Source organism: Ailuropoda melanoleuca, chromosome 12 (assembly GCF_002007445.2).
Source record: "Ailuropoda melanoleuca isolate Jingjing chromosome 12, ASM200744v2, whole genome shotgun sequence".
Lineage (NCBI taxonomy): Eukaryota > Metazoa > Chordata > Mammalia > Carnivora > Ursidae > Ailuropoda > Ailuropoda melanoleuca.
Genome location: NC_048229.1, coordinates 54,771,143 through 54,788,354, shown reverse-complemented (window position 1 = coordinate 54,788,354; position 17,212 = coordinate 54,771,143). Strand labels below are relative to the sequence as shown.

At 52.8% G+C, this 17,212-nt stretch overlaps 1 protein-coding gene across 15 annotated transcripts in view; it reads right to left on the bottom strand.

Moving 5' to 3' along the window:
- The window catches only part of NLRC5 (NLR family CARD domain containing 5), an 85,724-nt gene that overhangs the window by 41,971 nt on the left and 26,541 nt on the right, over positions 1-17,212 (bottom strand). For 10 of the 15 annotated variants that reach the window (XR_004619191.1, XM_034639287.1, XM_034639300.1 and 7 more), the window contains exons 3-14: positions 17,043-17,150; positions 14,483-14,788; positions 13,578-13,637; positions 9,707-9,775; positions 7,152-8,814; positions 5,991-6,074; positions 5,761-5,844; positions 4,311-4,394; positions 4,097-4,186; positions 3,385-3,444; positions 1,849-1,914; positions 1,286-1,369 (exon numbers count right to left, since the gene is read on the bottom strand). Coding sequence is in view for 14 of the 15 variants with exons in the window: in XM_034639287.1 (XP_034495178.1) it covers positions 1,286-1,369; positions 1,849-1,914; positions 3,385-3,444; positions 4,097-4,186; positions 4,311-4,394; positions 5,761-5,844; positions 5,991-6,074; positions 7,152-8,814; positions 9,707-9,775; positions 13,578-13,637; positions 14,483-14,777 (2,639 nt within the window). In the remaining variant the exon portion in view is untranslated. The remainder of the gene's footprint in view (positions 1-1,285; positions 1,370-1,848; positions 1,915-3,384; positions 3,445-4,096; positions 4,187-4,310; positions 4,395-5,760; positions 5,845-5,990; positions 6,075-7,151; positions 8,815-9,706; positions 9,776-13,577; positions 13,638-14,482; positions 14,789-17,042; positions 17,151-17,212) is intronic. The other 5 variants (XM_034639289.1, XM_034639288.1, XM_034639297.1 and 2 more) reach the window with 4 other exon arrangements.

The window sequence follows — 17,212 nt, the reverse complement described above, 5'->3', positions numbered from 1 at the left end:
TGGCTCATTCAAAGGCCCTGGGGCACAGCACACTGGAGGAGCTGGAAGGGAGACAGTGTGTCAGGATTGAAGATTTCAGTGGCAGGACAGGGTCAGATGGTTGTTCATGGGTTGGAGGCAGTGTTTTGGATCACACAGGATTTTAGGGTTTGGGCTTCATCATGAGCAGTGGGAAGGAGTAAAGGGGGGACAGGCAGCAGTGAGATGCACTTCACTCTCTGCCACGTGGAAGTGGCCAGTGTGTAAGCAGGGAACCCAGTGAGGAGGCTGATGGGGTCATCCAGGTGAGGGGTGAGAGTGGTTTGGACTGGGGAAGTGGACGAAAAGAGGGTGGTGTTGAGAGCTATGTAGGTGGACGTGGGATGGACTGGCTATGGGGGAGGGTAAGGGAGCTGAGAGATGTCTGGTCTGTGCAGCCAGCTGGGTGATGGGGCCATGCTGCAGGTGAGAGCACCTGGGGCGCATGGGGGAGGGTCAGCTTGGTGATGTCAGCTGGGTGGAAGCGTGTGTTCTGTAAAAACACCTTCTAATCCTTGGTTCTCCCCATAGGACAATATTGAGGCTCAAGCTTTGCTCACCAAGGCCCTCACAGAGTCATCTTTCTCTAGGGTGGGGCCACTCACCTCACAACACCTTATGGAATTCCATCACTCCTCCCTCGGGCCCATTTGATTTCCTGAGAAGGTCCTAGCAGGGATCCCCTCCTGGGGAGGTGACAGGACCTCTACCGATCCCCAAGCCCTACTCTCAAACGAGCTGGGTGTTAATGGAATTTCTCCAGCCCCCAAAGAGAAAGCGGTCTCACTCGGCTCTGGGAGGAAGACAAGGGGAGGGGACCCTGAGGACTGTGGTTTGGAACACAGGTGTGATGAGGTCTCTGCTTTGCAGCTTTCAATGACACTGGTTACAGAGACCAGGCTGGTGGGAGTCAGACTGTCTGAGCTTGAACCCTGGCCTGGACTCTTCTTAGCTGTGTGACCTTGAGCAAACTTAGCCTCTGTGTTGCTTAACTTCCTCCTCTATGAACTGTGTATAGTAATAATACTTACATCACAGAGATGGGACGATTAAATGAGAGGATGTGTGCAAAAAAGCCTGGTCCAGGGCAAGTGCTAAACAGTGGTAGCTGTCATAATGGTCTGAGTTCCCCAAATTCTTTNCTGAGTTCCCCAAATTCTTAATGAGGCAGCATGCCCTTCCTTACACCATACACTCAAAGCGGAGGCCCTTCAGACACTGCCCTGGCCCCCCCCATCTCCCACCCTGCGCTTCCCATGATACTCACTCTACTACATCCAGGCGGGGGCCTTCCTGGAGCTGGGCTATGAGCTCCTGCACATCATGGACCCTGAGCTGACACTGCTGGAGCCTGGAGGATGGAAGCAGAGGGGCTCAGGGCAAGAAGCTACAGCACACCTCCTCTGGCCCCAAGCACCACCGCTGGGTGTGGGAGCCACGGGAGTCAGGAGACAGACAGACCTGGGGTCTCATCCTGGCCCTGCTTCTTAGTAGCTGGACAATCTTGGACAAGGCCCTTAACCTCAGTTTCCTCCTCTATCAACCAGGAATGATACCGTGTACTTGGCAGGGTTTTCAAAAGAATTACAGTGAGTAATGGATCTAAAATACTATAGTGTCCAGTATGTAGCAAAGGGCCCATTAAATTCGCTGTCATTCTTGTTATGACCGATGCTCCTTATTCAGGCCAGGATGGGTTATTCAAGTCCTTTCTCTGCTTCATGCTTGTTTTTCCTTTTATCCTCCTTGCCTCCGTTATGCCTCTCCTAGGAGGGCACCCTCCCCCCATAGCGTACCCTCCCCTTAAGGCAGTGGAGCCCACAGAGGTACCTGAGTGTCAGGCTTCTGCCCTGAGCCTCCTTCCTCTGGCCGGCATTCCCCAGAAGGTCTGGAGCTCTGGCAAGAACAAATCCAACATTGGCCTCGACTTAGAGTCCAGGGCATGATGGGCCAAACCTCTTACCTTGGGTTCCAGGGGTTGAAGACCCCGAGGCATGACTCACAGTGAATGAGTAACAGAGACAGTTGTTTGGAGATGGTATAGGTGCTAAAGGTGCAAAGCAGCAAGAGCAAAAGGTCTGAGGGCAAATAGGCTTTATTCAAAGTCTGGCTCTGCCAAGAACAGCTGTGTGGCCTTGGGCAAGTCACTTCACCTATCTGAGCTTCCATGGGCTCTCTTCCAAGATGGCATGACAATATCTAACACAGAGTGATTGAAGGACTGAGATGATGTAGGGTCAGGCACACAACTGAAGCTTAGTAAATGGAAGCTGCACTTCTATGCTGTGAAGCTCTCCATCTGTATACATGCCACCTGCGGTTCAAAAGGCTGGGAGCATGGACTGTGTGTGGGTCCAGGCTGTGGGAGCCACAGCACCTCCAGGCTCTCTCCCCCTGGGCCAGGGGAGGGGTGGGGGCTGCAGAGAAGCTGACACATTATTAGCCATGTTTTCACAGACCCCCGAGGTTGGTGCTGTCCAACAGAACTTTCTGCCATGATGAGAATATTCTGTATCTGTGCTATCCACTGTGGGAGACACTAGCCTCCCATGGCCATTGAGTACCTGAAATGCAGCTAATATGGCTGATAAACTTATATGTTCATTTTACTTAATTTAAATTAATATATATTTAAATAGCCACATGTGGCTAGTGGCTACCATATTGGGCATCATAGCCCTATACAGTTGGAGGGGGAAAAGATATTGGTCCTACTAGATCATTATACGGGTGAGGAAACTGAAGCTCAGAGCAGGGAAAGGATTTGCCCAAGGACATACAACATCATCTGTCTGTGAGTCTCAGCCAGGGAGGAGTGTGAGGAAGCCCAGTTGGAATGTTCTCTCATGGAAAGGCTGCTTCCCTTTCTTTGCCCATGCAGGACCAGCCAAGCTGGAATCCATGCACAGCTGCAGCAGCCAGCATCTGAGTGCCACCTGGATGACAGCAGTGTTTCAAGCACTTTCAATGTATTAATTCATTTAATCCTCAGAGTAACTCTGAGATGTGGGTATCATCATTGCCTCCCCCCCCTTTTTTTTAAGATGGAAGAGTTTTCTGGAGCCTTTTCCACATACTAACACCAATCTAACAGTATATTCATGCCTTCCCCAAGGGCCTGACTTGCTCTGAGATTTCTGGGGATGCTCCCTCACCACAGGGACCAGATGTGGTCCAGATATGCTAGAGGAAGGTAAAGTCCTTTGCCAACTCTGAGAAGAAAGTCATTTCTCAGGCAGCCATAGCCAGAAGGATCCCCACATTCCAGCTCTTCATGGGCTCTACTGGCCAACTTACCCTGCCACTGCTTGAGCCCAGAATGCTCCTCAAAATGAGCCCAGACCCACCCCCTTCCTAGGTTCTTACCCTTGAAGCTCTGCAGCAGTCTCTGTGGGCGGGGAAAGAAGGAAGATGAGGTCCGCCTCTCTGCAAGAGTCAGACACCGAGCCGTGAAACGGGTGGACTGGAAACCAGCACTCACCCACTGCCTGCACACCCCTTGCAGCCCCAAACATCCAGAGAAGGTTGATTTTATTATAACTGACAGAGAAACAACTGGCAGAAATGCCCCCAAATCAGACATGTAAAATTTGTGACTATGTCGTTGCTCAATGAATCCTGAGTGTTTTTAAAAGTCAGAAAAAGAATATTTACAGAGAAGACTTTTTAAAAATTAGGAATGCAAAGAGTTTTTGTGGGAGTTACAGTATTTTAGGGTTAAGAGGCGCGGCACTTAACCCACTCTGTAATCCGAACAGGTAACCCCACTTCAGCACCATGGAGAGCAACACGCGGCTAACGATTCCGTCCGCTGAGCCTATGAGCCTATGTGTCCTAGATACATTGATTCATTCCTTCAATCCTCCGCCCATCTATCCATGCATCACTGGGCTCAGCACTATATACTGAGTACCAAGTGCCAGGCCTGAGCTAGGCTCTGGAGATACTGATGTGAATAAAACAGATTCGGGCACACATGCGCAGCTCTTGCAGACAAGGTACTCCATTTCCCACTCCCTACCTTCCCCTTCCCTTTTCTCAAACCTCTGAAGGCCCAGATTCTACTCCTTCTGCTCACCTGACCTGCAGGGTCCTGACAGTAGGGCATGCGACTGCCACCTTTGTCAAGCAGAGTAAGGTTGACACGGAGACATTGTTGCGGCTCAGGCTGCAAGATTGTGGCAAGGGTATCGGGAGTGAATCCCTTATCCCATGGGGCCCAGACTTTCTTTGCTCTCCAGGGGAGGTGGGTGACTCAGGCAGGGGTGGGGAGGTGTGGAAAGACTGCTTACTCAAGCTTTTGAAGCCGTGGCAAACAAGGAAGTACCTCCACGATGTTCAGCACAGCCCAGTCCTTGAGCTGGTTGTCCTGAAAGCTGCAAGAGACCAAGGCCCAGTCCCTTAGCCATGGAGCTGGGGAACTTGGGAGCACCAGCTGGCAGGTGACATGACTGCCCTCATGGAGGAGACCCAAGTCACAGGCCCACAATGTGTTGGTGACCTGCTCCATGGTATCCAGTAGGCCAAGCTAGGAGGAGAGGCCCTCTGCTGGCCTCACTTCTGTCCCTATTCAGCCCCAATGGGGGAGTTCCTGCCTAGTGGCCCAAGAGATCCAGATGATGGGCTCTGAGGGCCTCATGAGGTGGAATGAGGACACTTAGCACACAGCTCTCACGACTACGTGTGGGATGTGCCTGAGGCCAGAGTTTATCAGGGCCTCTTGGCTCCTGGGTGATGAGCAGAGTCTAGACTGGGATACAGGAGATACTGCTTCCAGCCCCAGCTCTGGCCTTATCTCATTCAGAACCCTAGGCCAAGCACATTCTTTCTGACCTCACAGTCTCCATCTGTCAAATGGGGTCCACAACCCAAGCCTTGCCTGAGTTCCTAGCTGGAGGGACAGACGTGCGAGGGCACCTTTGTGCATGATTGCTCGGGTTAGTGTGAAGCTTTGGAAATGTGGACTTGTTGACGCTTCTCCCCTCCCCCACCTCGATTATCGAGAGTGACCTTAGTCTTTTCTCCTATCAGCCAGTGAGCCTACAGAAAGGCACGCAGCGGAGGGGACAGGAGCTATGGTCCAGCTAACACTCCACTCAACACGCAGGATGACCTAGTGCCGGGCTGCATGTCTCTGGACATAAGGCGCCTTTTCTAAATCTCATAAAGGTGCCATATAAGCTAGTGATGGTTCTGCCAATGAGCTGCCGAGAAGGCTCCACGGCCCCACCCCTCTTGGGCTACTCATCACAAACCCAGGGCAGGAGTATATGCGTACATGTGCTCGGTTAGCATGTACTTGCATCTAAATGTGTCTGTGGGTCTAAGCATACACGCATGTGCACACACCTATGAATGTGCACGAGGGGGACGTGTATTTAAGTGAGGAGGCGAGTGTGCACACATATGTGCACACCTGCATGCATGCACCCTACTATCCCTTCTCTCAAGGTCACAGAAAGAGGGGGCGAGGGCCTCAAACCTCAAGGTCCTTCAAGACAGCCCAAAATATTAGATGAAGGAAGCAACGCTCGAGGGTCTTTGGGAGCCTTATGCTTGGATCCAGGCCCACCCAGTTCTTGGGCCAATGCCTCCCCTCTCTGATCTCACTGAAAAACAACTGGCCAGATTCTGGTGGAAAATGCAGGACTCATTACAGGCTCTGGGGTGGGGGTGGGGGCCCCAGGGACCTGGGAAGTAACTTGTCCCCCTAGCCAGCAGGTCTTCCTGGAGACCACTCACCTGACCTCTTCCAGCTGCGGACAGAGGCGCAGAGCCGGCACCAGGTGGCCGATGCCTCGGGCAGTGATCTTACTTCCTGACAACCTATAGCGTAAGCAAAGGTGGTGGGAAGGAATGGGGGTGGGAACGGAGGTAGGCCCGGAATCTGCCCCGTGCAAGGCCAAAGGGAGAGGGGAGAGTTCCAGGCATTTCCAGCTGAGGGTCCCCCTTGGACCCAAGCCCTGGCTCACCCCAGCTTCTTCAGGTTCCCCATTGTCGGCAGGCTCTTGGAGAGGGCTTCTGCAAAGGCGTCCCCACACTTCCTGCTCTTAAAGCTGCCACAGGAAGAGGCAAGGGAGCAGGGGCTCAATGCTGAGCAGGGCTTAGAAGCCATCACCCACCCCTTCCTCTGAGAGATGGAACTGAATAGTTACGTGAATAGTAGTAGGTAGTAGTAGCTGCTGTTTGTAGTAATAACAAATACGTATCAGGGCAGAGGCTGCTATCAGCCCACTGAAACCCATTCTCCACGGATTGAGCTCTAACTGGAAACATGGTTTCCCAGGCACAGGTGGCATTTCCAGCCTCCCGTGCAGCTCAGAGCAGCTATGCACCGATGTTCTTACCACTGGCATGTGAGCGGAAGGAATGTGCCCCATCTCTGTGGGTGTAGGCTTCACTGGATGTAACCCATGCGTGCTCCCCCTCCCTTCCCCTAGGCCAGAGCACTGATATGCCCACGACCCAGCTTTGACCATGCAGATCCAGATGCCCGAGGAGAAGATGGAGCATCAGTGAAGGGAGCTGGGTCCCTGCTTGACCACATGGAGCTGAGCCATCCCAGAGATCAGCACCACTTACCTCTGAGTGTTCCATGACAGTGAGACAAAATTCAACATTATTTAATCCACTGTATTTGGCGGGTGGGATCTCTGGGCCTCACCCTTTCTCTCGCTACTACGACACATACTGAGCCGTCACCGTGCGCCAGGCGCCCGCTAAGGAGTGCTTTCCCAGCATTCTCTTATCTGGCTCTCACAACAATCTCACATAGTCCGTATTATTACTGATTCATTTTAGGGACGAAGAAACTCAGGCTGAGAGGTTAAATAACCTGCCCAAAGTCAAACCGCCTCTGGGGTCACAGGCTCCAGTCCACGGCTGAGAGGGACAGGGAGACTGAAAGCCCAGCAACAGTAACAAAGTCCAACTGAGAGCCAACTGGACCCTAAGGTCTTGGGAGGCACGGAGCTTCCGCACCGGCTCTCAGGCTGAGGGGCAGCTCAGACTATCTGTTTCGATGTTCCAGATTCACACCCAGCCTCCCGCAGCAAGGTTCTGACCGACTCTACCCTCCCGAAGCCTAGTTCCCTCCCAGGTCCTCCCCAGTCCTGCCCTGACCCTACTCTCACCTGAGATTCTCCACCTGCTTACAGCCTGCCAGGGCCTCAGGGCAGTGGGGCTCCAGGGGGCAGCCCTCAAAATCCAGGTGGATGGGGGCATTCCTGTGCCCCAAGATGTTGGTCAGGGCAGCCAGGTCGGTGTAGGTCAGTGGGAAATTGTGGAAGGACAGGTGACAGGGGAGACTTTGGGCCACAAGGCTGGCCAGCTCAGGCTCCTGGGTCTCACCCACGCAGTGACAGAGTGCTACGACCTTCGGCCCCGTGAGCCTGCGGGCAGCCAACTTCCTCAAGGCCTGCATCACCGCAGCCTGCTTGGCACTCACCCACGTCTCGTCCTGCTGGGCCACGAGGCTGAGGAAGGGTCGGCAGGCGCAGGACGCCAGCCCTGCCAGGAAGGTGGGCAGGTGGTCTAAGAGGCCCGGCCTCGCTTTGGTCCGTAGCACCCAGTGAGAATTGAGGGTGACATGGCCCACAAGAGCAGTTTTGTCCACCTTGGGGCTGGCCATCAGGTACAAGGCAGCAAAGAACTCCTGGAGGCTGAGGTGGGTGAAGGCATAGCCTGTATCCTGGTGCCCAGGGCCCGTGAAGATGCAGAAGGAGGTCAACAAGCCCAGGGCAGCCCCGAAGGCCATCGTGGATGGATGGATGTCTCCCAGAGAGAAGAGAATCTTCCCGGTCTCCAGCCCCCTCAGGGCCACCTCACTGAGGTCCAGCAGGGACTCGGGGGGCAGGCAGCCCCGGGGGCCGAGCGTGGCCACCATCTGCACGTAGTTCTGAGTCACGGTGGGCAGAAGCGCCGCAGCCTGGCCTGGAGAGCTGCCCGGGAGCAGGCGGTGGAGGCAGAGGCACGTGACCCGGCAGAGCGCGGGCACGGCGCACATGCTCTGCAGGGGTCTGCTTTCCCGCAGCTCGGCCAGGGCTGCCTCCTGCCACAGCGGGTCACTGAAGACACGGCCCACGTACTCCTCCACGCGCGGCCTGTCAAAGCCCCACATGTGGACCGTGGCTGCCTCCACCGGCAGGCAGTCGGGCAGCTTCCCGGGACGGGACGTGGCCAATACCCAGCAGCCAGGCAGCAGGGTCCCCCGGCAGAGGCCGGAGAAGAGGGCAAGGGCCGGGCTTGGGTCTTCGGGACCCTCCTTCTCCCTGCTGCAATGGGGGTGGAGGGCCTGGTCCAGCCCATCAAAGATCAGCAGGACTCTGTCGGCATTGTCCTCCAGGTACCGGAAGACCGAGTCGGAGCCCGCCTCGGGGCTCACATACAGGTCAAAAAGGAGCTGGGGCAGCGTCAGCAGACATGTGACCAGGTTGAGCTGGCGGAATTCAAAGAGGAACAGGGCCTGGAAGCGGTCCAGCTGGCCGTCAGCCCACCTCTGGCAGAGCCGGTGGGCCAGGGTGGTCTTGCCCATGCCCGCCTTCCCCAGGAGCACCGTCACCCTCGGGCCCTTGTCGGCCCTGGTGTTGAAGAGGTCCCGGATGCTCACGTCAGCGCCGTCTTCTGCCAGCGCAGCCCCCTCCTGGGTGTGGAAGGGCACGGTGGTCCGGCTCCACTGCAGGATTGGGGGGATGTAGGCCTGGTGGAAGGCAAGGGGTTGCCCCGGCCCGGGGCTCCCGCCGCCGTAGCGCTGCTGGGCAGAAGTCTTCAGCAGCTGCAGGTACCTCCTGGCCAACTCTGCAGGGGGCGGGGAGAGGCATGAGGGCGGGAGGCCTCCCACCCGCAGATCCCCTCACCCCAGTGCTGGCTGTCGGGAGCCTGCAGCCTCAGCTGCGTGTGCAATGGGGTGTGCAAGCTGTGTGTTGCGAGAGCACGCAATTCCTAGAAGGAATTGGTTCCAGAGAAGCACTGGTTCTGGGGGCCATTTAAATGGGCGAAGTCTGGCTGGGGGAGCGCAGATCATGGCTCTGCTTGTTTTCCAACAATATAGGCGGTGTAAAGGTCTCAGTGAGATGGCGGAGGGGAAGTGGGGGGCTTCCTTTGCAACATCTTCTTAGAACAACCTCTTAACTGTGTATCTGAGGGGCCTGTTCCCCTCCCAGTATTTCAGGTTTGCGATGCCCGGGGGGTGAGTGCTAACAACCTGTAGGCGTAGATACTGGCCACTCAGAACTGGAGCCGGGCCCTTCCTACGCGGGGCATTGACTTTGTAATTGCTGGATTCCTGGGAGAGCTTGCAAGGGCCAGGGGAAGGACCAGGGCCACTGTCAGGGGATGCTGGGGACAAGTGGTTGAGAACAAGGATTCTTCTGGACAACTGGTGGAGAATGAGAGAAGTTCTGTCTTCTCTAGTCCCCTCCAGCTTGGCCAGTCCTCAGCAGCCCTCATGCCTTGTGGTGGTGGTGGTGGGGGGCTCTCCCTGGTATTCTGCCCATTTCTACATTTCTAAACTGGCCAGTGAGGGCCCAGGTCTGAGGTCATACTGGTCACCTCTCCTCTGCCCACCCAGGACCTCCAGGCCATCTCTGTTGAAAAGAAGACAAGAGTCACTGGGCTCTCGTCAGCCTGTGTCCTGGCCCCAGTGCAGTCCAGCCCTTATGTCTGGGTCTTTCCCCACCTTGGTACCCACCTAGCTGCTGGTTCTTGCACTGCTTCAGGCGGGGTGAGGACCCACAGCTCTGATAAGGCCGCTTGAGGCCTGGAAAGAAAGAGAGAAGAGTAAGGGGTCAAGTTTGGGGGCCTGGGCTGAGGGGGCACCAAGCGCCTTTGAGGAGCTCCAGGCCACAAACAGGCAGTAGGCAGACAAGTGTCACTGTACCCAGGGACTGAGCGAAGGCAGGTCGTGCCCAGAGGCTGCACCAACAGCAGCTTCTGTTTGCAGAAGTCGGTCCCAGGCCTGCATGACAGGCCTGGAGGCTCTGGGCTAGGGGATCTCCCAGTCCAGGATGCAGGGAGCGGGGCCCACAGCCTGCAGCCTCAGAAACACTGTTGAGGCCATTGCTGGTTAGAAAAGTGGAGTTTCCAATGGGCTTGGCCAGGCCTGTGCCCTCCCTCCTGTGTCAGTGTGCTTTATCACCCTTATTTCACATCTCCCACATTTCCTTAACTTCCCTTACTGGTTTCTCAAAATCTTGTCTGGTTGTGGATTGTCAAGAGTCACTTTAATGCCTTGCTGAAGAGGTTGAGAGAGGAAGACAGGAAGAAGGAAAACCAGAAGGAAGGGGAGAGAGAAGAGAGGGGAAGAAGAACGGAAAGAGGACTTAGGGAAGAATGTGAAGAAGTAAACCAGGACACTCCCACAGCCAGGCATCAGTGACCAGTCAGAGCGGCCTGAGCAGGCCCCTTGCCCCGCCAGGCTTTGGCTGCTTAGGTGCTGGACTGCAGGGACATTCAGGGATCCCAGAGAGGGACTGGAACTAGTTTGAGAGTATTTTCATATTCTGTCAAGTTCTCTATTAATAAGGGACCCGCTGGCTAAATAAATATCATTCAGGTCTGGTCACAGCCATGTGCTAATTAGGCCAGCCCGATGATATGGGCCAGAAGGGACAGGGACCCGGACTAAATGGTTTTGATCTGCTGGGGAGGTGGGATTACAGGGTGCATGTTTTCTGCTAAAGCCTGTTGATGTTATTGCCCATACTTCCATAGAAATAAAGGCTCTGAGTGCACAGCCATCACTAGACGCAACGGTGAAAGATGGAAAGCTTTCCCTTTAAGATCAGGAACAAGGCAAGGATGACTGCTTTCACCGCCTCTATTCCACATAGTACTGGAAGTCCTGGCCAGAGCAATTAGGCAAGAAAAAGAAATACGAGGCATCTAAATTGGAAAGGAAGAAGTAAAACCTGTTTGCAGAGGATAGGGTCTTACATGTACAAAATCTTAAAAACTCCATGAAAAGGTTTTTCAGAACCAATAAACGAAGCCACCAAAGGAGCAGGACGCAAAGTCAACACATGACAATGAGCCGCATTTCTACACACAATGAACAACCTAAAAGAGAAGTTATGAAAACAATTCCATTTACAAAAACACTGAAAAAACAAAATGCTTAAACATTAACCAAGAAGGTGGAAAACACGTATAATGAAAACTACAAGACACTGTTGAAAGAAATTAAAGAAGGTGTAAATAAATGGAAATGCATCCCAGGCACACAGCCTGGAAGACTTTATATTGTTAAGATGGCAATCTCACCCCAAACGATCTATAGATTCAACACAATTCCCATCAAATCCCAACGACCTTTTCTGCAGATATAGGAAAACTGTTCCTAAAATTCGTATGGAATCCCAAGGGACCCCAAAGAGCCAAAAACTCTTGAAGAAAGAACAAAGTTGGAGGACTCACACTTCCTGATTTCAAAGCTTACTACGAAGCTAATAATCCGAACAGTGTGGTACTGGCATAAAGACAGACATACAGACTGATGGAATAGAATAGAATGCCCAGAAACCTTCACATATATGGTCAAATAATTTTTGACAAGGGTGCCAAGTCTCCATTTAATGGGGAATGGACAATCTTTCCAAAAAATGGTGCCGGGAAAACTGGACTCCCACACACAAAAGAATGAAGTTGGACCCTTACCTAATATCACATACAAAAATTAACTCAAAATGGATCGAGGACCTAGATATAAGCAATAAAACTCTAAGAAGAAAACACAGGGCGAAAGCTTCACGACACTGGATTTGGTAACGATTTCTTGGATGTGGCACCAAGACACAGGGAACACAAGACCAAAACAGACAAAACGGGCTTCATGAAAGTGAAAAACATTTTACCCATCAAAAGACACTATCCACGGAGTATAAAGAGAACCCACAGAATGAGAGATATCTGCAAAACATAGATCTGAAAAGGGATTAATATCCAGAATATATAGAGAACCCCTAAACTCAACAACAGCAAAACAAACAAGGTGATTTTAAAAAAATGGGCAAAGAACTTGAAGAGACATATCTCCAAAGAAGGCATAAGAATGGGCAATAAGCACATGAAAGATGCTCAGTACCACCAATCATTAGGGAAATGCAAATCAAAACTACAGTGAGAGCAATACCCCCTCACACCCATCGCGAGACCTACTATAGTTGGCAAGGATGTGGAGCAATTGCAACCCTTGTATGCTGTTGGTGGGAACGCAAAATGGCGCTGTGGATGTGAAAACAGTATGGAAGTGCCTCAAAAAATTAAAAACAGAATTGCCATAGGACCCTGGATTTTGAAGATATACTCAAAAGGAACTGAAAGCAGGATTTTGAAGAAATATTTGTTCACCCATGTTCACAGCAGCGTTATTCACAATAGCTAAATGGTGGAAGCAACCCAAGAGTTTATCAACGGATGGATGGATAAGCCAAGGGTGGTGTAACACAGGCAATGGAACGTTCGTCAGCCTCACAAAGGAAGGAAATCCTGACCCCTGCTCGGACATGGAGGTACCTTAGGGATGCGATGCTCAGTGAAATGAGCCAGTCACAAAATGATTCTCCTTATAAAAGGTGCTGAGAGTAGGCACAATCATAAAGACAGAATGTAAAATGGTGGTTCCCGGGGCTGGGGGAGAGAAGACTGGGGAGCTTTTGTTCAGTGGGGACAGAGCTTCAGTTTTCCAAGATGAAAAGCGTTCTGGAGATGGATGGTCGCATGACAAGAGTGAATTTAATACCACTGAACTGTGCACTTAAAATGGTTAAGATAGGGGCCCCTGGGTGGCTCAGTCAGTTAAGCGTCTGCCTTCGGCTCAGGTCATGATCTCAGGGTCCTGGGATCGAGCCCCCCTGTCCGGCTCCCTGTTCGGTGGGAAGTCTGCTTCTCCTCCTTCCTCTGCCCCTCCCCACCGCTCATGCTTGCTCTCTCTTTCAAATAAGTAAATAGAATCTTTAAAAAAATGGTTACGATAGAAGTTATATGTTATGTGTATTTTGCCACAATAAAAAAAAAAAAGGAAAAAGAAATAAAGGTTCGGAGACTAGAGTGTGGCCCATTGAACCACGAGGTGGTTACCAATCGATCGCTGGCCTCTCTGTGTTCTATCCAAAAATCAGTCAGAGGTTGCCAGGGTGTGGGCGGAAGTCCGTGGGTCAGTATCAGGCCCCAGGGCATCAGAATGATGAGGGGCCTGAGTCTGTGGGTTTGGACGACGAGGCCTGAGGCTTGAGGACAGGGTGGGAACACACTTCCTCTAGGGAAAGCAGACGGGATCCTGGCACTGCCCAGGGGCTGACAGCTTCCCACTCGCTCAGGAAGCTCCAGCTTCGACCTCTGGGAACAGGAATGAGGACAAGCCAAAGCCTTCAGTGGCGAGGAGGGGGAGGAGGCAGGGCTGGGAGACATGGCCAGGGGCGGGGAGATGTGCAGATGCACTGGGGGACGAGGAGACGGGTTTAAGGGAAACGTCTGTGCCCAGCCACCACCAGCCTCCTCCGGGCTCGAGCTAGGGACTTAGCATGCTCACCGCCCCCCTCCTACTCTGCACCCCCAGGCCTCACCGTGGTGGAGCTGAGAGGCAGGCTGGCTTTCTTCACCAGGCTCCAGCTGGCTGGGGAACCCTGAAAGAGAGGGGGGAATGTGAGACGCTATGGGGATGTGGCGGGACGCTCTGCGCCAACTTCGGCCTGGTGTCTGGATCAGGGCTCATCCGTCAGGGCGGGTCCCTGGCAGGAGAGAAATAAGGTAGACACTCAGCCATCTGTGCAGGGCCCAATCGGGGAAAGCAGGTGTGGGCAGAAATGTGTGCGTATATGCAGGTCTGTACACGGACAGGCCCGTGTGTGCATGTCTGCACGTGCACGCATGTTTCTGCATGTGTGTACGTGTTTGTGCACATGCACGTGTATTATACACACGCGTGCACACTTGAACCCCCTGCATTCCCTGCACTCTGCCTTGTGCCAGAGCTCTTGCATGTGCTCTCACTTCCTCTCCAAGAACACCGTTGCCTCTCAGTGTTCTGTTTCTCCACGATGCCGTGTAAGCAGAAGGTGCCAAGAAACACGCACGGAACTGCACAGAGTTCAAAGCACCTGCCCACCAGCAGGGGTTGGAGGGCTCTGCCTGTGGCTCCTCCTGACCAGGCTGTGAAAGAAACCTCTTAAGCGTGATGGACCATTTGGAATTTCTTGGCTGGAAGGAGACACTGGTCCTTTCTCTCCTTGTATCCAGCCTTTCTGGCAACTGGGGTGCTGCGAGGTGGAAAAAGGGGTCTTCCAGGTTCCCAGCTGATTTGTGAAACTCAGGAATTTACTCTGGAAAGTGCTCCAAAACATACAATTTGGTTCCTGGCTTGACTATGTCATCTTTGTGTGACTCAGGTGGGTCCCAGCCTTCCCCGGGCCTCCCTGGTCCCCATGACGGGGCTGACTGGCTGCTCTGCGCCTGTTCCTCCTGCCCTTACCATCTCCGTGGCCCCAAGTGCTCAGCAGCGGCACCTCCAGGTCCAGCGGCACGTCAAGCTCCATGCACACGCAATGGATGAACGCCTGCCAAGTGGCCCGGCCTTGAGTGTGCAGTCTTCCGAGTTGCAGGATGACCCCCTGTGCGGCATCCTGGGCCTTGTCCCCGGAGCTCAGGTCCATCTTGGGGAGGAAGAACTTCACCTTGGCATTCAGCCATTCTGGGTCTTTGCTGAGCAGCCTCACGAGCCAGCTCCATAGGTGGCTGGTGCCCAGCTGGAGGCTAACGGGGTCCATGAGAGCTGGCCCTGCAGGGACAGGGTAGGCAGGTGAGCGGGGGAGCAGATATTGGGGGACAGGTGAGTTGGAGGACAGGTGAGCTGGGGGGCAAGGGAGCAGGGGACAAGTCAGCTGGTAGGAAGCCAAAGGGGTAGTCAAGAACCACCTCCCACATCTGGGGGGGCAGTGGAAAGGCAGACAAGTGGCTTCTTTGTGCTGTCTCCCTGCCTGTGCCCAGGGATCGGTCCCAGAGAACAGTCAGCTTTTGGACTCCTTACCCCCCTGCTAATTTGTGCCGGTGTCCTGGCTCTGGAAGGGTTCAGTTCATCCCTTGTGGATGGTCCCCTGGGGATGCTTTATTTTTTCTCGTTTCCATGGACCTATTTGTGCTGCTGTCTGAGCTAAGCTCATGGCAGAGACAATGAGTTGTACCCCCCAAATCTGTTCTCTGCTTCTTCCTTAGCATTAGAACCCCTGAATATTTCCTGGTCGTCTGGAATAAACTCTATTTCCCAGCCTCCCTTGCAGTTAGAATAGGCCATCTTACTAAGTTTTGGCCAATGGGATACAGGCGGAAGTGTTATATTTCCTTCTTCGCTTCCTCCTGTTGGTTGGGATGTCAACGTGATGGCTGCACCTTGGGCAGCCATACTGGATCATGAAGTGGAAGCCAGGGCAGAAGAAGGTGGAGGGTAAGGCTTTCCACCTGTCCTGAGTTTCTCTGACATGACAAGGAAATACATTTCTATTTAAAGCACTATTGTTTAGGGCTTTTTGATACTCACAGTGAAATCGAATCCTACCTAATACAAACTATCTCTCTTTCAGCAAATTCTCCCCTTCTAAACTGGCGCTCTCAAACAACCTGCCGGTAGGAGTAGCAGGATAAGGCAAGGGGCACTTACATAGCAAAGCTTAAAAATTTTTTTAAAACATTGATTCAGCAATTCTATTTCTAGCACTCTAGCCTTAGGAAATAATTATGGGTGTACATAAAAATTTTAATTACAAAGTTTGTCACTGCAAGGTTATTTATAATAGATAAAAATTGGAAGCAACCTAAATGTCCAAAAATTGGGGATTTGTTAACTAACTGGTGGTCCATCACATGGTGGAATATGCTATAACCTTTCCAAATCTGGTACTAGTTCCTTAAGAATAGTAGCAAACACTTAGAAAGCACAGACTGTGGGCGAGGTACTGTTCTAAGTGCTTTATGTGTCTCGTATAATCCTCACGGCTGCAGAGACCCCACTTCCAACTCTGAAAACAGTGGGAGGCTCACCCAGGAGGAGCAGACTTACCAACTCTCAGAGGCTGGGGTGCAGGACTCTATGTCCTGGGGTTCAGACGGCAGCTGCTCCCCTTGACGCCCAGCAAAGGCACGTGTCCCCAGCCCCCTCTGGCCATACCCTGGCAACTGGACTGATAGCAATAGTTCCTCGCTCTGCCACAGAGCTTTAGTATCCATGAAACATGCTCACATCCGTGGGGTAGGCAGGGATCACCATTCCCACTGAATGTATAGGAAGACTAAGGCCAAGGACATACCCAAGGTCATACTGCAAGTCCATGGCACAGCCAGGCTCAGAACTGAGATTTCTTGCCTGTCAGGTCAGTAAATGTCTGAGGCCTTGGAGCCCTAGATGGCACCGGACAAGGACTAAGTCCCTGGGCTCAGTGTGATTTTGGTCAGAGGGTGTGGTTATGGCCTAGGGCACAGCTTCTTTTCTGGGCTATAGGGTTCAAGTCCATGATGCCCATAGAGCAATCAGCCAGGACAGCAAGGCGTCAGGTGGAAGCGAGCAGCGTCCAGGTGGTATGAGTTTGGGGAAGTCCTTTGCCCTCAAACGTGTCCACCCTGCCACTCTGACATAATGCCTTTGTTTCTGCCATTAATGCCTGGTCCCCTTGGGGTAAGACATTACGCTCTTTAAGGATAACCATCCGTGGGAGAAAAAACCCATTATGTTATTATCGGTCATTGGGGCTTCTACGGAAAAGAGCCTCGGAGACAGAGGATTATAGTAGAAAGACCCTCAGCCCCAGAGTTAGGAGACTAGTCTTCCTGACCCAGCTCTGTATCTAACTCACTGTGGTAGGCATTTAGGGCTATTCACAGATAAGCTCTTTCTCCTCTGTCTAGGCCCACGGTCGGATGGCACTTCCCTGCTCCCTCGAAGTCAGGCATGGCCACAAAACTTGCTTTGGTTGATGAAATATGCTAAAGAATGACTCGTGTCACGTCTGTGCAGAAGTTCTAAGAGCCAATGTGCAACTCACAGTGTTCTTTCTTTTCCTCTACCACAGGGACCAGCACTATTCCAGATCTTGGCTGCTCCTTTAGCCCGGGCCAGCAAGAAGATAATGTGGAACAGAGGTCCTAGTTGACTGACAAGAGACAAGAAGCAGGAAGAGAAATAAGACTTTGTTGTCCTAAGGCACCAGGACAC